Source organism: Ambystoma mexicanum, chromosome 1q, assembly GCF_040938575.1.
Source record: "Ambystoma mexicanum isolate Mex_15411 chromosome 1q, UKY_AmexF1_1, whole genome shotgun sequence".
Taxonomy (NCBI): domain Eukaryota; kingdom Metazoa; phylum Chordata; class Amphibia; order Caudata; family Ambystomatidae; genus Ambystoma; species Ambystoma mexicanum.
The window spans coordinates 301,245,968-301,272,124 of NC_090922.1; the positions used below are offsets into that span (position 1 = coordinate 301,245,968).

At 49.1% G+C, this 26,157-nt stretch overlaps 1 protein-coding gene across 4 annotated transcripts in view; it reads right to left on the bottom strand.

The window, feature by feature from the left end:
* The window catches only part of LOC138527555 (E3 ubiquitin-protein ligase TRIM39-like), a 500,407-nt gene that overhangs the window by 343,716 nt on the left and 130,534 nt on the right, over positions 1 to 26,157 (bottom strand). For 3 of the 4 annotated variants that reach the window (XM_069638827.1, XM_069638813.1, XM_069638820.1), the window contains exon 2: positions 21,340 to 21,761. In XM_069638827.1, coding sequence (XP_069494928.1) covers positions 21,340 to 21,753 — 414 coding nt within the window. In that variant the 5' untranslated portion in view covers positions 21,754 to 21,761. Of the gene's footprint in view, positions 1 to 21,339; positions 21,762 to 26,157 lie in introns of those variants that run through there. The other variant, XM_069638835.1, reaches the window with a different exon arrangement.

Genomic DNA, 26,157 nt, shown 5'->3' on the forward strand with positions numbered 1-26,157 from the left:
TGGGAGACATGAGTGGGGGCCTGGTGGAGGCTGCCCCTGCACTGCTGGGGGGTGGGGGTGCAGGGGGACGTGAGTTGGACATGAGTGGGGGCCTGGTGGAGGCTGCCCCTGGATGCTGGGGGGTGGGGGTGCAGGGGGACATGAGTGGGGGCCTGGTGGAGGGTGCCCCTGGATGCTGGGGGGTGGGGGTGGTGGGAGACATGAGTGGGGGCCTGTTGGAGGGTGCCCCTGCACTGCTGCGGGGTGGGGCTGGTGGGAGACATGAGTGGGGGCCTGGTGGAGGGTGCCCCTGCACTGCTGGGGGGTGGGGTGGTGGGAGACATGAGTGGGGGCCTGGTGGAGGGTGCCCCTGGATGCTGCAGGGGGACATGAGTTGGACATGAGTGGGGGCCTGGTGGAGGGTGCCCCTGGATGCTGGTGGGTGGGGGTGCAGGGGGACGTGAGTTGGACATGAGTGGGGGCCTGGTGGAGGCTGCCCCTGGATGCTGGGGGGTGGGGATGCAGGGGGACATGAGTTGGACATGAGTGGGGGCCTGGTGGAGGGTGCCCCTGGATGCTGGGGGGTGGGGGTGGTGGGAGACATGAGTGGGGGCCTGGTTGAGGGTGCCCCTGGATGCTGGGGGGTGGAGGGGTGGGAGACATGAGTGGGGGCCTGGTGGAGGGTGCCCTGCACTGCTGGGGGTTGGGGGTGGTGGGAGACATGAGTGGGGGCCTGGTGGAGGCTGCCCCTCCACTACTGGGGCGTGGGGGTGGTGGGAGACATGAGTGGGGGCCTGGTGGAGGCTGCCCCTGCACTGCTGGGGGGTGGGGTGGTGGGAGACATGAGTGGGGGCCTGGTGGAGGCTGCCCCTGCACTGCTGGGGGGTGGGGGTGGTGGGAGACATGAGTGGGGGCCTGTTGGAGGGTGCCCCTGGATGCTGGTGGGTGGGGGTGCAGGGGGACATGAGTTGGACATGAGTGGGGGCCTGGTGGAGGGTGCCCCTGGATGCTGGGGGGGTGGAGGTGTTAGGGAGAATTCTCTGTTTAGGCTGAATTTCCTAACTTAGTGAGTCCCCCAGCAGCTTTGCTGGATTTCGGGAGTTTGTTTTTTTTCCATCCTGCCAAGAGTTAGACTCTTTTCCTCCCACTCTTGGACATGTATGTGTGTAATTCCTTTGAATGTCAATGTGTTCTATGGGCTATGGGGCCTTTTACTCCATAGGGTCTCATATGTTTTTCTATGTGTGTTACACCGCACCCTATGTGCCGTAGCACTGGGGCGTCCTAGCGGACCTCCACCATAGACTCCATACCCGGGGACTGACTACTGTCTCCCCGGGCATGTAAAGTCACCATTGGCTTTACTAGACCTAAATTTACTAACAGAACTAGTACAAACCATCTTATTGTGGACGTACTAGTAGGGGTAATTCGATTACTCCTGGATCTGTTACTCGAGGGGGCACTGTCCCGTCCCCCCTCGTCGATTTTTGGCTGGTGGCAGTGGAAACTACTTGTTATGTTCGACCCCGAACCTAACCCTATGGGATTCGTCCCATTGTGGGAGATTGATACTTTTCCTTGTTAATCTCTAACGTACCACCGGTCTACTTATCGTAAATAAGTTTATCCGATGGTATTTTCTGCCAGAACTCGGTTTTTAAAAAATGGCGTCTGTGTTCGTCTCTGTGACTCCTAAACCAAAGGTTGAGCCCTTTGTTCCACTTTTGGCGGGCTCTGTACAGAGACCCTCCAAAGTGGTGCCATTCTGTCTGGGTTACCACAGAGGTGTGGGAGGGGGTTTAGGCACCCTGGACCGAGTTGCCTTGCCAACTCCGGTCGCACTCTGGAGTGATAACTGGCCCAAGTGGTGAGCCTTCCCGCTCACCACTTAGCATGTGTTGATTGACAGCTAGGCTGAATTAATGGGGGTTTCCTGCATAAAAGCAGGGCTTTTGGGACTGGATCTTCAGAAGTCGCCACAAGACCTAAGAATCCGACGAGGGTAACGCTGAGCCGACCTGCAACGACGACACCTCCGGTGGAGCCCTGCTGAACCGACTCACCACTTCCCGACGACAGAGGAGATCTCCCTGCTGGAGAGTCTCTTCCCCTGACTGGTGGGAACAACCAGTCCCCTTTGCTTTTTATTCGCCTCAGGACGCAGTGGTCGAATTGCCCGTGCAAAGCACCCCGGCAACCGGATAGCCACTACCCCTGTACCGCGACCAAAAGGTGGTGCCTTGTGACGGAGCACTCAGCGGCTGGTCTCTTCCCTGGTGGTGCACCGGACTTCACTTTTCTTCGACGACGAGAACCTCTCTACTCTTGGCAAAGACCCGACGTGCATCCACCACCAGGAACAACTGCCCCCGCCGGAGCTGCCCTCCACAACAAGGTACCGTGTCCGCCTGACTTCCCTTTCGATCGGTTCGAGTGAGGTGTCTTAATCCTCTCCTTTCCGTTGGGTCGCCTCCAAGCTTTTCTCATTTATTGTTCTGAACTGGTTCAATCTGGCGATAACAATTTGCTACAAAGACTTGAATGCATCCCCATTAGAGACTTTTTGGGACATTTCGCCTTGCCTCTCTCCGAGTGGGCCTGGCCTCTGAACTTTATGATCTATTGTGGTTCTTGCCTTCTTACCGTACATTTTGCCCGTGAAGTATTGAACTGTGTTGATTTCGTAACCTGCCTATCTTTTTCTCTCCCGTCCTAACCAATATTAGAGTGCCATCTAGGTTGCGGTATACACCTCTGTCTGTAAATAAGTGGTGCCGGTAGAACCTAGACTTGTCGAAATATTGCTAGGGGGATTGATTGTTTCTTCTTCGTAGAGTAATTGTGTTTGATTTGTTTGCCGTGATAATGCCATAGTGTTTTTCATAGATGTTTCGTTATAAATAAATACCTTAATATCTTTACACTAAGCCTCGTTGCGTATTTACTTGTCTTGCTGGGAAGAATTGCCCTATTTTCTATACTCCACATACTGCTCAACTCTTCTTGAGGGAAGTCTGACTGCTTAGCCACAGCTACCAAGTGAATCTGTGTGGTACAGACTGCTACCAAGTGGGTTCACCGCCAAACACCTGCAGTCCTAAATCGTTTGCAGTGGTCCCAGAGGGAACTGCACAGGTTTCCGCCTAACACTGGTGTACAGCGGTGGGATTTGTATCGAGTATACAGTTTAGAGTGCTTTTCGACACTGTAGGATAACTAACCACAAAACTTTGCACAAAAAGCAACTTTCAAAAAACATGTCTACGATGGAAACTTACAGTCAAGAGTCCTTGTCAGGTGAAAATACTGAGAGTTTGCGAGCTCTCTGTAGGCAAGAGAATCTTTCTGTAAGAGGCAAGAAGTTAGAACTAATCGAGAGATTGCTGGCGAACCAAAGTCTGGGTACTGGTTCAGAGGAACCAAGCTCTCCAGCAAATGTAGATAACAGTAATGGTGTTGATCTAAATCATAATTCTGATGATAGCGATGAAGAGGCTGACGAGGACGGCGAGGCTAACGAAAATGTCTCCCCTGCTCCTCTACCCGCCTTACCAGCTGTGCCTACGGGGCCCATACCAGGTCCCACGAGTAACCCTGCTTATTTTGAACTTGAAAAAATGAAGCTCGAATTAGAATACAAACGGTTCTTGGCTCAATCTGAACGAAACCAAGAGCTCGAGTTCAGATGGATGAATGCCCAGGCTGAGCAGAAGCAAGCTGAGTTAAGACTCAGGGAAATCGAACTTAATCACGAGTTAGATATGAAAAAGTTGTCTATGGAAAATGCTTCTCTCTCCTCTGGTTCCTCTAGGAGCTCCAGTCCCAAAAGACCCCGGATGCTGAAGGAATTAGTGGGTATGTATGAACCGAGATTGGATGTGTTGGATTGGCTGAAACTGTTTGAATACAATCATGGGCTCCAGGACATCACCGGGAATGCTTTACTTCCCTGGTTGTTCTCTAGGCTCCCTCCTGTTGCGACTGATGTGGTAATGGAGTTGGGGGAGGCGGATAAGACGGATTACGAAAGTGTGAAACTAGCTTTAATAGCTAGATTCGGGAAGACCCCTTCCCAGTATTTTAAGAGGTTTAGAACCCTCAAAAAGCATGATGGTACCCCTTGGGCTACCTGGGTGAGTGAAGGGTTGAAGAACTTAGAGGCATGGATTAAGGGTTACAAAGTGAACACTTATGAGGGTATGAGGAATCTTTTTATGTTGGAGTCTATTTATGATGCCTGTTCTCCTGAGCTCAGACAGCACTTGGCTGATTCGAAGGAATTGGATTCCCGGGAGCTAGCTAAGGCTGCTGACTTATGGGTTGCCAACCGGGCTACTTATAAGGATTCTGGGGCAACTCAGAAAAAGGATGAGGGAAAACAGCCTAAAAAAGACTCAAAAGAGAATTCTAATAACTCACATTCCAAAGAGGGCCCCAAACAAAACCAGAAGGGTAAGCCACAAGGAAAACCACAGCAGAATAGTGTGCCTTCTGGTGCCAAACCGGAAGGAGGTCAGAACAAGCCACCATTCCAGAAAGCATTCGGTAAATGCTTTGTTTGTGGCTCGACTGATCACGTGAAAGGAGATCCCAGATGTAAGGGTAAACCTTCAGGGGTTCAGCTTGTCTCCTTAGCCTTCGCTCCAGAGGAGGAAGTCCAAATGGCAAGTGGAAACTTTCTACTGCTAGCTGACGAACCCATTGGAGTCTCAGCCAGCGTTTCTTTAGTATCTCTGGGGTTGTGGGAACAACAGAATTTAGATGTCTATAATTCTATCCCCGATAATACTAAAGAGTATTATAAGGACAGTGTCCAGGTGAATGGTCAGGAGACTCCTGCCATTAGGGACACTGGGGCCAGCATAACTGTGGTGGATAAATCGTTTTTTCAGGCTGAGGATGTTGCTAAGGCACCCAAACGCCTCACCAAGTTAGCTGGAGGGCCTGTGCTTCCCCAATTACCAGTTCTCATCCAGTGTAACGACATGACTGTGAAGATACCTGTCAGCATACAGAGTGAGGTACCATGACGCGTACTGTTGGGTAACGATTTGAAAACTCTCGGAGTTGTATCGCATACTCCCAGACCTCCTAGTAAACGGTTACAGGAGCTAACCAGACCTGCAAGAGAGAGGACCATGCACGGTACTCTCCAGGAGATGATGAAGAAAGAAATCACTCCTGCTCCACTGGAATTGTCGGCCGCTGTCTCCAAGAAATCAGAAGCGAAAGGGAAACCTAAGGCTTCTATCCCGAAACCAGCAGCCAGCATTCCAGTGCAGCCCACACGGACTTCCCCGCGGTTGTCCAAAGTTACACCCGTAATGCCACCTCCAGCCGAGGCTAAGGGGGAGGTACAACCCTGTGTGGTAGAATTAGACTCTGAGGAAGAGCTAATGGAGGGCCAGGAACTCATTGGAGATCTGGATCCTGTTGACCATCCTGAGCTGCAGTCTTTACTGGCAGAAGGTGGACCCAGCAGGGCAGACTTCAGTAAGGGACAGAGAGAATGTCCAACTCTGGAAGGTCTTCACCACCAGGCAGAAGCTCAGGCTGAAGGGCAAGAGCCTGGGAGATACAGGTTGCACTGGGAAGATGGCCTCTTCTACAGTGAACCGACCGAGTCTGCACCTGGAGACTACAAACGACTGGTAGTACCCCAAGAGAACAGACCACAGTTCTTGCAGTTAGCCCACGAGATTCCTTTGGCTGGTCACTTGAGTTTCAACAAGACTAAGGAAAGGCTCTCTCTCTACTTCTATTGGCCGAAGATGGGGGCCGAAGTAGAAAAACACTGCAGGAGCTGCCACACCTGCCAGATCTCTGGTAAGGTTGGCTCCAAGAATGTGGCACCTTTAGTTCTTCTCCCTGTAGTGGGAGTCCCATTTGAGAGAGTAGGGATTGACATTGTTGGTCCCCTTGATCCTCCAACCTCCTCATGAAACAGGTTTATACTTGTTGTAGTAGACCATGCTACTAGGTATCCTGAGGCAATTCCTATGAGGACTGTCACAGCTCCGGCTGTGGCTAAGGCCCTCCTTGGTATTTTTACTAGGGTCGGGTTTCCTAAGGAAGTAATCTCTGACAGGGGGTCAAACTTTATGTCCAACTACATGAAAGCCATGTGGAAAACCTGTGGAGTTACTTACAAGTTCTCAACAGCTTACCACCCACAAACCAATGGGTTGGTAGAACGGTTCAACCGAACCATGAAGAGCATGATAGGTGCTTTAGAGGAACCCCTTAAGCGTAAGTGGGACCTTCTACTGCCATGCCTTCTCTTTGCTTATAGAGAAGTCCCTCAGGAGGGCGTAGGTTACTCGCCCTTCGAACTACTCTATGGTCATCCCGTCAGAGGTCCATTGGCCCTGATTAAGGAGGGGTTGGAGAGTGCTCCTTCCCCCAAGCCATTTAGAGTGACTGACTACGTGATCGGTCTCCGGAGGAGAATGTCACACATGATGACAGAAGCAAGCGATAACTTGAAAGCTGGACAAGCATTGGTCAAGCACTGGCACGATCAAAAGGCTAACATGGTTGAGTTCGCTCAAGACCAGCTCATTCTCGTTATGATCCCAACAAGGTAGAGGGCCTTGCAAGATAAGTGGATGGGACCCTTCCGAGTCGTGGGTAAACTCGGAGAGGTTAACTATCTGGTGGACTTGGGCAATCCCAAGGAGGCTCCGACAGTCTTTCACACCAACCGACTTAAAGCGTATGTCTCGCGACCTGATGTAGGAGCGTTGCTTCTAGCGTCATCCGAGGAAGAAGAAGAGAGTGAAGCTCTTCCGGATCTCCTCAGAGGCTTACCTTTAGATGAAAAAATTGAAGGAGTAAATCTCTCCTCCAATCTGACACCCGAGCAACAAGAAGAGTGCAAATCTATGTTGAATCAGTTTGCCTCTCTGTTCTCGCTTTCACCAGGCTTGACCCCTTGGGGCCAGCACGACATACTCACTGGTGACTGTCTGCCAGTCAAAAGCAGAGGATACCGCATGTCAGAAAACGTACGAACCCACATCAAAGGTGAGGTCAGCAAGATGCTTGATCTCGGGGTAATAGAGCCCTCTACTAGTCCATGGTCTAGCCCCGTTGTGTTAGTACCAAAGGCTGGATCTAAAGAACTTAGATTCTGCATGGATTATAGAGCTCTTAATGCAGTCACCAAGACTGATGCCCACCCTTTGCCAAGAACAGATGAGTTGGTGGATAAACTTGGCGCCGCCAAGTTCCTCAGCACATTTGACTTGACGTCAGGCTATTGGCAAATAGCCCTGACAGACCATGCCAAGGAGAAAACTGCATTTTCTACCCCCGTTGGCTTATACCAGTTTAAGCTAATGCCTTTCGGATTGAAGAATGCACCTGCTACGTTTCAACGGATGGTAAACCAGGTTCTGAATGGGATGGAGGACTTGTGCATGGCATACTTGGATGACATCGCAGTGTTCAGCAATTCCTGGGAAGAACATGTAACCCACCTGAGAGATGTTTTGCAGGCTCTTGGACGAGCCAATCTGACCATAAAGGCGAGCAAATGCCAAATTGGACAGAGTAAGGTAGTCTATCTTGGGCATGAGGTAGACGGTGGAGAAATAAGGCCTTTGCTCAGTAAAATTGAAGCTGTGCAAAATTGGACAACACCGACTACTCAAACCCAGGTGAGAGCCTTCCTAGGCCTCACTGGGTATTACAGGAATTTCATAGAGAACTATGGGACCATAGCTTCTCCACTGAATGTCATCTCCTCGCCCAAATTTCCTAAGAAGGTTAGATGGAACGAGGAGTACAATCAGGCTTTTGAAAACCTGAAAAAGGCTCTTTGCCAAGCCCCAGTACTCAGAGCTCCTGATTACCGCCAACACTTCATTGTGCAGACAGATGCTTCAAAATGTAGGAATAGGTGCCGTACTCAGTCAACTGGATGGGAAAGGTAGGGAGCACCCCGTTTGCTTCATCAGCCGCAAGCTGAAGGATCCTGAAACAAGGTGGGCAACAATCGGAAGAGAGTGCTTTGCTATCGTGTGGGCTCTGAAGAAGTTTAGGCCGTACTTGTATGGTTCTACTTTTGTCATTCAGACTGACCACCAACCCTTGAGATGGTTAATGCAAATGAAAGGGGAAAACCCAAAACTATTGAGATGGTCGATCAGCCTGCAAGGGTTTGATTTCACCATTGAGCACAGGTCAGGATGTCACCACCAAAATGCTGATGGTCTCTCTAGGATGTATGTCATCGACTAGAGGTATGAGATTCATCCAGGAGTGGATTAAATCCTCCTGTCCCTTAGTCTGGGGGGGGGGGGCGAGTGTTAGGGAGAATTCTCTGTTTAGGCTGAATTACCTAACTTAGTGAGTCCGCCAGTAGCTTTGCTGGATTTCGGGAGTTTGTTTTTTTCCATCCTGCCAAGAGTGAGACTCTTTTCCTCCCACTCTTGGACATGTATGTGTGCAATTCCTTTGAATGTCAATGTGTTCTATGGGCTATGGGGTCTTTTACTCCATAGGGTCTCATATGTTTTTCTATGTGTGTTACACCGCACCCTATGTGCCGTAGCACTGGGGCATCCTAGCGGACCTCCACCATAGACTCCATACCCGGGGACTGACTACTGTCTCCCCGGGCATGTAAAGTCACCATTGGCTTTACTAGACCTAAATTTACTAACAGAACTAGTACAAACCATCTTATTGTGGACGTACTAGTAGGGGTAATTCGATTACTCCTGGATCTGTTACTCGAGGGGGCACTGTCCCGTCCCCCCTCGTCGAGTTTTGGCTGGTGGCAGTGGAAACTACTTGTTATGTTCGACCCCGAACCTAACCCTATGGGATTCGTCCCATTGTTGGAGATTGATACTTTTCCTCGTTAATCTCTAACGTACCACCGGTCTACTTATCGTAAATAAGTTTATCCGATGGTATTTTCTGCCAGAACTCAGTTTTTAAAATGGCGTCTGTGTTCGTCTCTGTGACTCCTAAACCAAAGGTTGAGCCCTTTGTTCCACTTTTGGCGGGCTCTGTACAGAGACCCTCCAAAGTGGTGCCATTCTGTCTGGGTTACCACAGGGATGTAGGAGGGGGTTTAGGCACCCTGGACCGAGTTGCCTTGCCAACTCCGGTCGCACTCTGGAGTGATTGGCCCAAGTGGTGAGCCTTCCCGCTCACCACGTAGCATGTGTTGATTGACAGCTAGGCTGAATGAATGGGGGTTTTCTGCATAAAAGCAGGGCTTTTGGGACTGGATCTTCAGAAGTCGCCACAGGACCTAAGAATCCGACGAGGGTAACGCTGAGCTGACCTGCAACGACGACACCTCCGGTGGAGCCCTGCTGAACCGACTCACCACTTCCCGACGACAGAGGAGATCTCCCTGCCGGAGAGTCTCTTCCCCTGACTGGTGGGAACAACCAGTCCCCTTTGCTTTTTATTCGCCTCAGGACGCAGTGGTCGAATTGCCCGTGCAATGCACCCCGGCAACCGGATAGCCACTACCCCTGTACCGCGACCAAAAGGTGGTGCCTTGTGACGGAGCACTCCGCGGCTGGTCTCTTCCCTGGTGGTGCACCGGACTTCACTTTTCTTCGACGACGAGAACCTCTCTACTCTTGGCAAAGACCCGACGTGCATCCACCACCAGGAACAACTGCCCCCGCCGGAACTGCCCTCCACAACAAGGTACCGTGTCCGCCTGGCTTCCCTTTCGATCGGTTCGAGTGAGGTGTCTTAATCCTCTCCTTTCCGTTGGGTCGCCTCCAAGCTTTTCTCATTTATTGTTCTGAACTGGTTCAATCTGCCGATAACAATTTGCTACAAAGACTTGAATGCATCCCCATTAGAGACTTTTTGGGACATATCGCCTTGCCTCTCTCCGAGTGGGCCTGGCCTCTGAACTTTATGATCTATTGTGGTTCTTGCCTTCTTACCGTACATTTTGCCCGTGAAGTATTGAACTGTGTTGATTTCGTAACCTGCCTATCTTTTTCTCTCCCGTCCTAACCAATATTAGAGTGCCATCTAGGTTGAGGTATACACCTCTGTCTGTAAATAAGTGGTGCCGGTAGAACCTAGACTTGTCGAAATATTGCTAGGGGGATTGATCGTTTCTTCTTCGTAGAGTAATTGTGTTTGATTTGTTTGCCGTGATAGTGCCATAGTGTTTTTCATAGATGTTTTGTTATAAATAAATACCTTAATATCTTTACACTAAGCCTTGTTGCGTGTTTACTTGTCTTGCTGGGAAGAATTGCCCTATTTTGTATGCTCCACATACAGCTCAACTCTTCTTGAGGGAAGTCTGACTACTCAGCCACAGCTACCAAGTGAATCTGTGTGGTACAGACTGCTACCAAGTGGGTTCACCGCCAAACACCTGTAGTCCTAAATCTTTTGCAGTGGTCCCAGAGGGAACTGCACAGGTTTCCGCCTAACAGGAGGTGCAGGGGGACATGAGTGGGGGCCTGGTGGAGGATGCCCCTGGATGCTGGGGGGTGGGGGTGGTGGGAGACATGAGTGGGGGCCTGGTGGAGGGTGCCCTGCACTGCTGGGGGGTGGGGGTGCTGGGAGACATGTGTGGGGGCCTGGTGGAGGGTGCCCCTGGATGCTGGGGGGTGGGGGTGCTGGGAGACATGTGTGGGGGCCTGGTGGAGGGTGCCCCTGGATGCTGGGGGGTGGGGGTGCAGGGGGACATGAGTGGGGGCCTGGTGGAGGGTGCCCCTGGATGCTGGGGGGTGGGGGTGGTGGACGACATGAGTGGGGGCCTGGTGGAGGGTGCCCTGCACTGCTGGGGGGTGGGGGTGCTGGGAGACATGTGTGGGGGCCTGGTGGAGGGTGCCCCTGGATGCTGGGGCGTGGGGGAGCTGGGAGACATGTGTGGGGGCCTGGTGGAGGGTGCCCCTGGATGCTGGGGGGTGGGGGTGCAGGGGGACATGAGTGGGGGCCTGGTGGAGGGTGCCCTGCACTGCTGGGGGTGGGGGGAGACATGAGTGGGGGCCTGGTGGAGGCTGCCCTGCACTGCTGGGGGGTGGGGGTGGTGGGAGACATGAGTGGGGGCCTGGTGGAGGGTGCCCTGGATTCTGGTGGGTGGGGGTGGTGGGAGACATGTGTGGGGGCCTGGTGGATGCTGCCCCTGCACTGCTGGGGGGTGGGGGTGGTGGGAGACATGAGTGGGGGCCTGGTGGAGGGTGCCCTGCACTGCTGGGGGGTGGGGGTGCTGGGAGACATGTGTGGGGGCCTGGTGGAGGGTGCCCTTGGATGCTGGGGGGGTGGGGGTGCTGGGAGACATGTGTGGGGGCCTGGTGGAGAGTGCCCCTGGATGCTGGGGAGTGGGGGTGGTGGGAGACATGAGTGGGGGCCTGGTGGAGGCTGCCCCTGCACTGCTGGGGGGTGGGGGTGGTGGGAGACATGAGTGGGGGCCTGGTGGAGGGTGCCCCTGGATGCTGGTGGGTGGGGGTGCAGGGGGACATGAGTGGGGGCCTGGTGGAGGGTGCCCCTGGATGCTGGGGGGTGGGGGTGGTGGGAGACATGAGTGGGGGCCTGGTGGAGGGTGCCCCTGGATGCTGGGGTGTGGGGGTGGTGGGAGACATGAGTGGGGGCCTGGTGGAGGGTGCCCTGCACTGCTGGGGGGTGGGGGTGGTGGGCGACATGAGTGGGGGCCTGGTGGAGGCTGCCCCTGCACTGCTGGGGGGTGGGGGTGGTGGGAGACATGAGTGGGGGCCTGGTGGAGGGTGCCCTGCACTGCTGGGGGTGGTGGGAGACATGAGTGGGGGCCTGGTGGAGGGTGCCCCTGGATGCTGGTGGGTGGGGGTGGTGGGAGACATGAGTGGGGGCCTGGTGGAGGGTGCCCTGCACTGCTGGGGGTGGTGGGAGACATGAGTGGGGGCCTGGTGGAGGGTGCCCTGCACTGCTGCGGGGTGGGGGTGGTGGGAGACATGAGTGGGGGCCTGGTGGAGGCTGCCCGTGCACTGCTGGGGGGTGGGGGTGGTGGGAGACATGAGTGGGGGCCTGGTGGAGGCTGCCCGTGCACTGCTGGGGGGTGGGGGTGGTGGGAGACATGAGTGGGGGCCTGGTGGAGGGTGCCCCACAGTGCTGGGGGGTGGGGTGCTGGGAGACATGTGTTGGTGATCAGTAGTGCAAGGTGACATGTGGGTTGGCTGGGGGGCATGGCCATGGTGGCTGGGTTGCCTGTGGGACATGAGCAGTGGTGCAGGGTAGTCCCCTGTGGTGTGGGCTGCCTGCAGGGGCCGTGGAGGGTGTAGAGGGAACACCTGGGAGGACCCACACGGCCAAATCACGTGTAGCATTCCCCGGCACCACCGAAATACACGTACCCTGCTGAAATCGCGTGTGAATCTTCCCGCGCACCTTGGAATACACGTACCCTGCTGAAATCGCGTGTGAATCTTCCCGCGCACCTCGGAATACACGTACCCAGGCCAATCGCGTGTGGAACTTCCCGCGCACCCCAAGTACACGTACCCAGGCTAATCGCGTGTGGAACTTCCCACGCACCCCGAAGTACACGTACCCAGGCCAATCGCGTGTGGAACTTCCCGCGCACCCCAAGTACACGTACCCAGGCTAATCGCGTGTGGAACTTCCCACGCACCCCGAAGTACACGTACCCAGGCCAATCGCGTGTGGAACTTCCCGCGCACCCAGAAACACACGCACATGCTATTTTTCACACAGCGGGTGTCCGTGTTTGTCGGTACCCCTTTGCACCTCATTTGTCCTAGAGGGCCACTGTATGGACCATTCATCATGGCTGTATATGGTGCTTTTTGTTAGCGCACATATTGGCGCACATTTATTTCAGGCGCAGGGACGCTACTGCCTGCTTTCTTGTGGCGTACTTGTTTGGCCCTGTGCGCGTCTTTCACCATGCGCTGGTTTGCCCTATTCGATTCCATGAATACGGGTTGTAGGCGAGCGTGTGGGCGTTGCGCGCACTTGCCTCCTGTACTTCCCCCGTGACGCCCATATTTTCATATGTTGTTCCCCATTCCGAGTGTTACGCCCCGTGTTCCGCCTACTTTTGTGATGTGCACCGCGCTATGTGCGATTTCGCAGTGGCCGTGACGCACGCTGTTGGATGACCTGTGCGCCGGCGTGCACGGCGCACTTTTTCAGCGCACATCCAATGTTTTTCTCGCGCACGGACTTCCATGAATCGATGTGCGCTGGTTTCCCTACGATTTTCGCACTTGCACTGCGATTTTCGCAGTTGTACTGCGAATCGCACGTTTTGGCACCTCTGTGCGGGAATTTTCGGCGCACATTAATTCCATGAATCGACCCCTTAGTGTCCTTTTGCCTCCCCCCAACTCTTGCCTAATGCATTTGCTTGTTTCTTGCGCTGCAAATGGCATTTTTCCAATAATCCCTCGCAATGAGAAATAAAAAGATTGCAGATTTTATATTTCTAAAACGCCTCATGTTGCAATGCATCATGAGGATATCAGATCACAGACTGAATCTCAACCCAACCGGAAAGAGAACTGATGATTTGCAGCAGCTAACCCTTAAACCCTCCACCAATTCCTTGGCCCAAAACATGGTTACCTGCCCACACCCAATGGCAATAGTGAAACACCTTAGTCTCATCATGGACAGTGCTCTCACACTGGAACTACAGCTTAAAGGCATTGTAAGTAGTTGCTTCTTCCAACCTTGAACCATCCAGTGCAGAACACCTTATTGGGCTTTCATGCAGAGAAAGAGAACCATGGAAATCTTTGCTCTAGCAAAGCAAAAGCAAACCCTACAAAGCAAAAAAGCCAAAACACTACAACTCATGGTTCACTCCTGACCTCCATGCTCTACGTACACAAAATAGAGCAGCAGAAGCCACCTGGTAGAAGGACCCTACCCCCTCCAACAAAGCCGTCTTTGCAGCTATTGCAAAGACCTACACACAAAACATCTACTCTGCTAACGCATCCACCTTCAACGACAGAATTGCCAACCACCCCTATCAAGAACTATTCACCATCCTTTGCAAACTAGAAATGCCAATGGCAGCCCCCCTGCCTTAGTGGTAAAAGACAACACCTGCTGTGGAATGTTAGAAGATATATTCACTGGCAACATTTCTCAGCTCCAAAACAGAATCGCCACCAAATGCTCCTCCAACACAGTGCCTGGGTCACCGACCTTTCAGCACAACATGCCTAGCACACCTCTCTTCCAATTCCAACCCGTCTCATTCACTGACCTAGGCACTATAATCAAGGGTCTCAAACCTACCCAATGCAAGGGAGTAACTCGCCCAGCTAAACTGATCAAAGACTACGCTGAATCACTGCTTCCTCTCATTACCGCCATCACCAATGCCTCATTCACATACTGCTCTGTCCCTACAGCTCTTAAGGAATCATGGATATCACCCCTGTTCATGAAACCGTCCCTAGACCCACTGAGCCCCACCAACTACCACCTTATAACCACAGTCCTGTTCCTCCTGAAAATTATTGACACAGTTACATACCTCCAAATCCGAGACTTCCTCAAATACTACCACATACTAGCTACCAGGCAATCAGGTTTCCGCCTTAGAAATTGAACAGAAACAGCCCTTTTAGACTTCAAGAACCCCCTGCACGATGCTATTGATGCAGGAAAAGCTTACCCTCCTTGACCTTTTGGAGGCCTTTGACCTTGTTGACCATCAGACACTATGCTAGCACTCCACAACCTCTGCACATTTCCCTCCTGATGCAGCCAAATGGTTAGCCTCCTTCCTATCCCACAGAACATCTAGGCTCTTCGCTGGCAACCCAATGGCCGACCCCACACCCATCTCATGTGGTGTCCCTCAAGGCTCCTGTGTCTCGCCCACTTTGTACAACATTTATACAAAGCCGCTGTTCAACCTCTTGGACTCTCTTGGCACATCATATACAAACTACGCAGATGACACACAAACTGTCATTCCACTGTCTGGTGACTACACCCAGGACATGATCACGGTAAATGCCTCTGTTTAAATGACAAAAAAACAGAGTTCCTGCTCATTGGTTCCCCAGCCCATCTAGCCAAACTAGACAGTTCTTTCAAATCTTTCAGCATTGATGGTCACAACATCCTGCTGGCTCCTGCAGTAAAAACCTTAAGGGTCTAACTGGACAAGAGCATCAAAATGGCAACAGATCAGCCATATCACCTCTCCTTCAGCCTCTGCCATCAAGCTTATCTACGCTTGCAAACCATTCTTCTCCACCAAAAATTGCATCACTGTCACCAGGGCATTTGTAAGGTCCAAACTGGATTATTGTAATGCCCTACTTTGTGGAACATCGAAACAAATCTAAACAAATTAAAAATCACACAGAACAACACCCTTCGAGTGGCTATGGACTTGGGGAAACACAACCATATTTCCGAAGCCAGGAGAACCGTGCATTGGCTCCCCATCAGAGAGAGAATAATGTTCAAGATCCTCTCCCTTACTCATCGCTGCCTGTCCAACCAGCACTGGCTAACCTCTCCCCGAAGTCTTCAAGGCCACAATGTATGGCCTACAAACACTGCATATCCATACCGAGATACAATCTCAAAAGAGCAGGAGGATCCAGCTTCCCAGTGCTCGTCTCCAGCCTTTGGAACAAGCTCCCTCCCATGCTCAGGGCTGAGCCCTCTTACCTGTCATTCAGAAAGAAGCTAAAAACTCACCTCTTCTGCTAACCATTTACCCACTGTCCACCACTAACTTTTTTCTGTATGTAACTAGTGCCTAGATGCCCACGGGCTTTGCGCGCTGCTATACATGAACAAATACATAAATACCTTCAAGCTTATACTAGCCTAACAGCCCATATGTATAAGTTTCCACGATTACTTGTTGAACAGACCACAAAGAGTTGTGAAGGCATCATGAAGAAGGACACAGACAACAGACTTAAAATTCAAACATAAGATGTTTATTAACTCAAATGACAGGATGTTTGAAAGTCTAACTTGCCCTATGCTATGGTGGGATTTCCCAACCTGAACCAAACTAAGGAAGAACCAAACTAAGGAAAGTCTGTGTGAAAGAGTTCAACTTAATAGTCTATCTGTGTCCAAAACCAACCCTTGCCCTCACAACTATAACCACTAAATGTGTAGGGATATCAACGTCAAAAGAAACAGTGTTCAACGGAACGTTTTGAGCTGCTTCTAGCTCACAGCTTTCTTTCAGCTCCCCTTCCCAAGTATATCAAAGTTCCCCACAAGCATATATGACAATTCCTTCAACAAAATGTCTCAAAGTTTTACCTTCTCCAGTTCAAGGTGATATGGTTCCAAACCAATCCTTGGGGTTCCCTTCCCCAAGCTTTAAGTTGCACAATCCCAACAAAAAGGATCTCAGGACTTAGTTCCCAAGAAACCAAGTGTAATACTTCCAGTTTCGGATCCCCTTCCCCAATACTTCACTTGCTTCAGTCTTTTAAAGTGTTGCAGTGGTTTTGTTGGGTTTACTTCGTGATGTCCTTTACTTTTCACCATTCAGGGTTCTCTGGTCTAGGCGCAGCTGCCAGACTTCACGGTCTACCCATCACAGGTCGCGCAACCAGGATCCCGTGATTCCTTAGTCCATACGCAGGTTTCTTGGCGCTGGCTCCTGTGCATCAAATAATTTTCACTTGACTCCTTGTACTGACCTTTTGGCATTAGGGGGCACTCTTTTATTCCTGTGGCTTCTCCTTGGTTGCCCCATGGCTCTGCCACCATGCATTACACACCCCATGTCAGGTTGTACATTTGCCACACTGCAGTCAGTTCTAATCAGTCATTGCTTCGGCTTCCTTCAGCCTTTAATATATTTAACTTATATGTTGAGTGTAACTCGTTGTGCAACCTAAATGTATTACTGTTGAATTTCAGTTCTGAGTTCAAAGTGGTTTTATATTGCTTAATGATATTCAGTTCGAAATTGTAAACTTGTTTGCTTCAAAGCCAAACTATGAGTGAGTTTGTTATTCAATACTTTGCTTGACTCAATGCTAAGTTTTCATATAGTTCGGCATTCAAAACATATTGTTTTACTTTCAAAGTTAAAGTTTTGTATAGTTTGGTAATCAATATGTGTTCAATTGTTAAGTTTCACAGACCGTTACTCACTGGAGGTCAGTTAGCAGCTTCCCAACGCTGGAGTGTCCCTCCAACACTCACCAGCCTTCTTTAAGTTGCCCGAGGATTCCCCCGGGTTACTTTCTGCTCCAGAAGCTGGGAACCCACTGTTACGAGCTTCACTTGCTCGCCGCACAGCTTCTTCTTCGCATCGCACCTCCAACGCTTGTTTTCACACACGGACCGCATCCTTGGGATTCCGCTCTCTGCAGCAGCTCCTTCTGCTCGTGCCTAGCTTTAGAGGCTCCCAGGCTTGGGGAAATTACAAGGCCCATCCACTTTGGGTCCTGCAAGTCATCTGGGTCTCTTGCCAGCATCCTGGTTCTTCCTCTTAGGACCACTACGGCTGCCTATCTACATGGGTCTCCTGATGCTCCTCGGCTCTCAGGTCTCCCTGTCGCTGCCTCTGTTGCTCTTTCTCGTTCTTTATGTATACCTGCAGCCCCTTCACTGTCTGCTGGTCTGAGCACCTAATTGGCCCTGCTGGACCATGATTAGAGGGACATGCAATTGCAGTTCCTTACAGGCATCTTCTTCATCCCAGTATCACTGGTGAAAAGAGGTAATATTCATCGCTCTCAGTTGCCCCTTCTTTGTGTCAGTACTGTCAGGTGTTGTATGTGGGAAAATGGGGGAAACTGGACTATAAATAACCTAAACAAAGGATCCATGGGAAGTAGATGCAAAGACGCCTCAGGTTTCTCATGGAGTACAAAACAAGGCTGCATTTGTCATTCTAAAACTTCAGACACAACTCAGCCCTACAAACACTCCACTGGATCCAGATCAAACACAGGATTGAATGGAAATCCCTATGAAACAATCATTGCACCTTTCAGGGCAGGTGCCTGGAAGTCACAATGAGGAAATGCATCCACTACAAGCCAATTAAAAATGCTACAGTTCATTAATGCCACATTATTTACTGTGACTAGCTTCACGTACAGCACCATGAATGATTGTACTTCTCGTTTCTCTCAACAAAGGACTGGAACTCTATCCCCAGTTGGCTTCACATAGAGTAAAGCCACTTTTTCTTTAGAAAATCCTGAAAACATCACTTTTAAAATGAAATGCAAGCACAGCACCCTTAATACCCTGACCAAATCCAAGCACCTTGCACCAACGCCAACAAACAGAAGACCCACTCCCTGCGTCATCATCCAGAGAAACCTTCTTTTCTACTCTCAGCAACATGCAACATGCCTGAACACAATACTTCAATTAAGAACTTTGGATAGAGTTGTCTCCTTCAGGTCAGTCTGAATGCCCACTCTTTGAATGCAATAAAAATTATAAAAACACTTCACCTTCAGATAATAATTCAACATCTCCACCAGAGTTTGAAGAATAACCCGGCACCAGGAGGTTAACCAAATCCTCTTACTTTCCTCCATTAACCTGCTCATACCTCTGTCTCTTTTGACCTTAAACTATTCACATAACAAAACCTCACTCATGGTAGCAAGCATAACACACCAAATGAGTAACAACACTGCTAATTTCTTTAGTCCTATTACATTGCCCAGCACTCGCTTCCAAAGTGATTTATCTTGCGCTCTCTCATGTGGATGAAACACACATACACCCAAGTGCCCCCGTTACTAACCAAGTAGCTTCATACCAACACTCAGTACTCCGGTACTTCTGGACTACACACATAAGAACTTCGGGATTCGCATGCCTGCCTTTCCCTCTTTGCCACCAACAGCCACCCCCTCTTTTCCTGCAGAGCCACATGCATGGAGGCCACCGAAATTGCATTGGTGCATTATACATGATCACTTTACATTACAATGCATTACACAATACACCACGAGGAAGGCTTTTGCAGCACGATTAATGCTCTCCTGTGAATTGTTCCATGTCTAACTTGGACATAGCCAAAGACAGTGAGACTGTGTTTGAGACCAGTCTATGTAGCATGGGAAATGTGCTTACAGAGCCCAACCAAGGCAGAAGGACACATTTGGCTCATTTAGAGATTGCTGGTGTGGTAAAAAATAAAAAATGGTGGTAATAGGATAACTGCCACTTTTGCCACACTGCCAAATTTAGAGTTTCAAAATGAAACTCAAATTCCACGTAGTTTTGTGTAGAGGAGATAACGACACATAGACATTTTTGCATGCGGTAAATACCATAAGCGGAAATAACCGATCCTCATGGAGTCCTATGGGAATCCAAAATGGGAAATAACTGAATCATGTGGATCCTTCGCGTTACTGCATGCAGTAACAGCATTGGAGTTTCTAAATCTAAATGAGAGAGATAGAGAGGCTATTGTGATACTCACTGAAAGAAGGTGCTTCCACCTCTACAACTTTGGACACTGGTTCTGAGCAGTCAGTGACGAGAAGTCACTAATACCCATATTGATACGCATATTCCAAGGTACTGCACCTTGTAGACTCGTGTGAATAAAGAAATTGAGATTTCATCAGTAAGAGTTTGACACAGCAGGAGCAGAAACCCAGTAGAATTTCGTGTCACAGCATTTGAGACCAAAGCACAGGAAATACCAGAGATTGTTGAGACAGCAAAGACCAGAACCCCCAAACAATAATGCTGGAAGGATTTGGTGATGAATCCAACTGGTACACATGGTTGTCAAATCATTAGAGGCACCCTTCAAGCATCCTGAAATCATGAAAATTGAAAACACTTCTACGTCAACATGAGCATTGCATATGAAAAGGCAACGCAGCTCTTTACAGCTCTTCCATGAAGAGCTCTCAGAGTCATAGGACAGTCTCCTGCTCCAAGGAATGAGCATCTTCATTCCTTCTTTTCTCTCCATTCACCTTGTGCTACTAGTACATTGGAGTGATCAAGGCAAGGTAACGACAAGAGCTCGAATGAGGGCGGTTTCCAACGAAGGACAGCCAATGGAAGAAATAAAAATGGATGCAGCCTGTGCCAGGCCACCAGTGCAGTGGCTTAAGCAACCCCCATCCAAATGCTGGCAAGGATGCAAATCATGGGACAGAGTCAGAGCCGACTTCTGCTCACTGCCATGTAGAGCTCACCTACTATTCATAGTACACAAGTACATCAAATTGGTTGAAGAGGAAATGTTGGAGTCTACCAAGGCAAAATATGTGATGCTAAAACTGGACATGATTTTAGCCACACAAGGTATTCCTAAAGTCTTCAGGGCTGACAATGGAACCCATTCTCACTTCCAAACTAGGAACATTTCCCATACAACGAAAGGCCAGGTATAAGGCACATTTTGATCATGCCATGCTGGCCTCAAGTCAAAGGAGACTCTAAAAGGTTAATGAGGATGCTTAACAAAATCAGCCAGATAGCACGCACAAATAGTCAAAGATTTAAGCCATTCATATGACTGTGAAAGTACCAGTCAGCTCCCCATTTCACTGCAGGCTGTGTACCCACCATTCTTCTCACGGGCCAAGCCACTGACTCTGCTCTTCTGGACCACAGCTCAGGGGATCATAATATGGCCTTCGAGGAGGGTACTGAAACAGCCAGGAAACTGAACAATTAGCAAGCAAGCACAAAGAGAGATAGAAAGAACACTACATACCACCAAAGAAAAGGCAATAAACCACTTTGAAAAAGTCCCACGACCATCACAAGGATCAAAGTAACCATTTTGAGAAGGGAAAGCCCAATAGGATTGGGAAGCTGAAACTATTAATTCTTCAAGAAGATATGAAGACATCCCTAGAGAGGCACAGCACCCTCAAACACGCCAGTCATTTAACCACTAAGAACGGCCTTGTGATCTTGTCGGCAAGAAAAAGGTCTGACTACAACCCCTGAAGAATTCACAAAACATGAGCAGGCTTCTTCCACAGTCTCCTCATCAATGCTAATTTCTATGTGCTAGAGGGTTGTGGTAACATTGAAAGGATCTCCTGATCATTCCAGAGATAATTAAAGATTATGATGTTGGCTGCGGTCACAGCATCACCATGACCTTGTACTGTTTATATTAATGTTAAAGAGGGTGTCATGGGTGAAGCTCCCAACACATGTTTGAACCTCACCATTTCCATTTGGAGCTTAATGATGCGCAAACACATTCACATATGGATATATATGTGTCATGGCACATGACCTAATAGCCCTAAAATAAAGACCCAGCCCGCCCCCCCGCTCTATCGAGTGACAGAGACATTTTACAGCATAAACACAGGTGTCCTCAGTCACTGTTTCTCTGTGATGTTGACAGTCTGCTCCATCAACCCAGGAAACAACAAGTAACATGCATACCTTATACTTACGGACAGCTTTTCGTATGGAAATGATGGTGTGGGACATATGTTCGTCGGACAGCTGGCACACCTTGCAAATACTCTGCATATCATCTTGGCAAAAGAGCTTCAATTCAGCATTATGTTTCTCGCAGAGATTGACAGTGCTTTCTCTCTTCCTCTTCAAACTCATTTCTTTAACTAGTTCTGCAACATTGCCAAGCTGCCGGTTGGGCAGTAAATGCATTTCTGGGAATATCGTCCGGCAACGAGGGCAGGGGAATTCCCCAGTTAACACCTCCCAGCATGCAGTGATACAAGGCTTGCAGAAGTTGTGTCCGCATTCTGTTATGACTGGTTCTGTGAAAAATTGCAAACAAATCAAACAAGTGGCTTCCGTCTTGAGAGGCAGGTACTCATCTGATGCATCCATGACTTGGGCTAGGGGAAACATAAAGGTTACATTTACTTTTACAGACACATGCAGAAGCAGGTAAATGAACAAGTGATTGATTAAATAGCATACTTAAATAGCTCTGAATTGTGTGTTCATAAGATTAACCACCATCCAGGTTTTGCTCCATAGAGCTACATTGGAACATTGTCCATCAGAAGCCTAACTTGCTGAAATAGAGTGACTTGAATATATGCCATATTCCTTTTTGCCGTAAGTCAGTATTACCATTCAGTATGTTTATGAAATGGAGGTCTTAAAATTAAAAAGATCAAGGGGTGTACCAGAGAAATTCTACTGATGCAGAGTAACTATGCACTGGTGTCAGCCAAATTATCAACATCTGTACCATCCAACTAGTACACATTGGCACTGACAGTGCCAGAAATTCACCACCATTACAGTGGCAGTGAAAGTGACATTGCCTGAACTTTGTCTCCCAGAGTGTCATCACTTGACCCTAGGCCTAAGGGAATACACCATCAGGAGAATGTGATTGGGAACCTCGGTGTTGCCGATCAGCACCCACTACGCCACACAAAGCGATACACTTTCTGGATTGCCCTCTTGTACCCAAACACCTGAAAGTCAGGTAGGCCCTTTTAGGAATGTTCTCTAATGGTGGAAACTATATTAGATGATGCATTGTAATATGTAGAATACCATATATTTAAGCAATTGTTAATAGCATATGAAGAAATCGAGATATGACAGGAAATATTGCAGTTAGTCAGTGTCATGGTTGCCAGGTCATGTGATCAGGGAAACCTGCGAAGGGGGGGATGCCTTGCTGGACGATGCGATAAAGTTATCTGGGAAAGCAAACAATTTCTAGCAATTGTTTCTGCTGACCATGCATCAAGTGCCATGCTGGACGAATTCCCAGACAGAGAAGGCAACCTTTAAGAATAGAATTGTAGATAGGAGGGTCACTGGCCAAGATCCCATCCACTGATCACTATGGCATGTGTTTCATGGGGACTAGTCGCAAAGTGAAGGCGTACAACTTTGGACTGGATGGAATCATGCCAGAGGGCGGAAAACAAAGAAGAACCACCCTGCAATCTTGCAAGGAAATTTAACTTACGAAATTTAGGAGCGGGCAGAGATTTTACAGGAGCCACAGCTTTTTGTTCTGATATATGGGTTGTGATAAATCATGTTAACTGCAGGCTGCTGGTGTTTGCCCCTGTGTCCTGGTACTAAGGTGCTTATAACGCTTTTGTGCATGTAGAGAGTAGTGGCTTCCCTCAGAGGCATAAGGGTGGGTGCATCAGGCATCCACTAGAGAGCGAGGCAAGTAAAACCCAGTTCGAAGGGAGTGGTGCAATCAGTGGGATGGACATGCTAAGAGGCACCACTGTGTGTAACTCTGTGCACTATAGTGACCGGCCTTCCCACCCTTGGCCTTAGTGAACTCCTCCAATAGGAGGCCAAATGCCTCTCCAACAATGCACCAGCCTACCTTAGCAATCAAATAGTAAAAGCTCAGTCCAACAGACCTACTCGAGCTGCATATGCGAACCTCATTGCTACACCAAGATACAGAAGACAGAAAGCAGGGGGGGGGATCTAGTTTTCCTATAGTAGCAGCTAAACTGTGGAACACTTGCCACCCCAACTAAGAAATGACCCTTCCCTCTGGTCTTTCCGAAAATCCCTGAAAACTAGACTTTTCAGTCTAGATTCTCAACATTGACTTCGGAGACCATGAGTAGACAGTTCTTTCCCTACCACTACCCATCATTACCTTGAAGTTGGTAGGCACACTTACACACTTATCATTGTTAGCACTAAGATCAGTCATACATGTCATGCCTGTCTTTGAATACTTGCCCTTGCACTCTTCACTGAATAACTGTACATCTGCATTATGTAAGCCTGTAACATGTCTACTGTAACTGTAACACCTTAAGTCTTTCTCATGTAACCATCTTCTTAAGATTCAGCGCCTAGATGCCTCTGGGTTATGTGCGCGTAACAAATGCCAAAATAAATAAATGGGGTATTTTTATGGGCCTAGCTAGGTGCCCTCTGGCCTGAATCATCGGAATATATTTATAAATCTTAGCAAAACTACAAAGCTGTAAATACACAGAACACACGTGCGTTCACAGCCAATCAATTCTGTGTCTGGTTGTGACTACCGTTACATTAGAATGAGAATTCAAGCACATCATGTCTACTCAAGTCCTGTCTAACGAATTGGACATACTTCTCATGGAGGTCCATTACAGCACTGAAAGGTGCCACCACTACATGTTTAAACAGAAAATATACTTGTATCATTAATGTTTGGAGCCAGCAAGCACAGACTGTTTCATCTCACCCAAAAGAAATGTACTGCTTGTTTGATGGCATTTGTGACAAGCTCAAATCGGCAGAGCCTCCACAAGTTCATCAGGGGTTCAGACCAGGAGCAAATATGGATAAATATGCCACCTAAACACCAGAAGAGTCTTCCAGAACTCTAAGCCAATTGATAACCCAGAAGGTGGGGTGTTGATTTGCTCTCAGAGTGTATTAGTAGGGAAGAGTAAAATTGCTGGTATTGGTTGGTACACAGGGGTGATGGTATTTGGATCAAACTTTAGAAATTCCTCGACGCATGTTTTTCATATAGGAGGCCAGGCCATCCCCAAATCAGGCTGGAGAGGTGAGCAAAGAATCAAGAAAGTGCTGATGTTATAGGCAGCATAGAGCGCAGACAGGCTTTCGGTAACTGCCTTGACCCGTGAAGTGTACCATTTTCCATGGGACAATGGATTCTCCAGTGGGAGTGCTACGAGATTGAGAGACTCCATCTCCCAATTAATCTGAGTAAATGACTGTTATTTCGGACAATAAAACGCTCGCCAGCATTTTCCTTGCAGTTTTTGGGGCGGAGGGTGGTCGCACTATTTTGCCCCAACCAGGAACTAGACAAAATTCAACTCTGTGGGAAAATCAAAGACGATATTCGACACTTGCATCCAAAAGAATACCTCTATGGGCAAAACAAAAAAATTAGCAAAGGGCTGCCCCAGATTACGATGCCACAAAAAAGGTCCTCAAACTTGACAACATTGTCTGGGTATAGCCTAAGTCAAGAAATCCGGCCCGTCTGAACATCTCTGGAGTAAATACATTAACCAAAGACATACCTGGATATACTGAACACATGCTAAAACATCTGGTGATGAACACAGAAAGCTTGGTACAGGATACAACGCACTTCCCCAGAACGATTCAAGAGCTAGGCCATGTACCACCAGTTGCACTGGCTACATTGATGTTGCTGCACTTTATTCCAATATTCCACATTAAGATGGAATTGCTGCATGTCAGAACATTCTGAAAAAAATGAACACCCAAGATATACACCACAACCATAGCTATCACGATCTAATGAGATTCATACTTGCACAACAATTTCTGTTTCAATGGAAGACACTTCCTACAAAATACTGCAATGGCCCACCAGTATGCTAACCTTTACATAGCGGACCTCGAACAGGGGTTCCTACAACAACAATCCGTGAAACCACTAGCATAACTGTGTTACATTGACAACTTCTTTTTGATTTGGACACAAGACAAAGGGCCTCATCACGAGTTGGGCGGTAACGCCGGCGCTATTAGCGCCGGCGCTAATAGCCCTAACGCCAACCCCCCCGGCGCTTTTAGCGCCGGATCACGGGTTTGGCGGAACGGTTATTGCCCATTCAGGAATTCCTCATTCCCCATTGGGCCCAATGGGGAAAATGTGCGCTATTACCGCCAGTGGATTTCCCGCCGGCGGTAAACGTGGCGAAAATCAGCAAATTTGCAGCAGATTTCCCCCAGCTCAGAGCTGGGGGGAAATCCGCCAAGGTCATGATCTGGTGGACCCTTAAATGCGGCGGTAATAGCGCTATCGCCGCATTTAAGGGTTATCACCAAACTCGTGATGAGGCCCAAAGACTCCTAAATAATTGCTTTAATCACTAAATGGCTACCACTGATGCATCAAGTTCACCATGGAATACTCCAAAGAAGATACATTTCCTGGATACAACCATCTCGGTTGGAAGGAACGGCCATCTAGAAACCGAGTTTCTACCCAAGTCACACAAAATGGTCCCTATATGGTGGATCAGGAAGACAAGGGATAACTACCTTCCCACACTTCACACAGCCTTACTGCAAAAGGGTCACTCAGCAAGACAAATTACCAGGGAATTTGCTCATGCATTAAAAATACCCAGAGAAAACCTGCGCCAATACAGACAGCAGAGAGACAGAATGTATAACTTTGGTTGTCACTTACCATCCAGCACTAACACAGCTGAATAGGTGGACCTACAACCTATTTTTAGCAGAGATGATGAGCTGAGAGACATGGGCAAAAAAGCTCTCCTGATT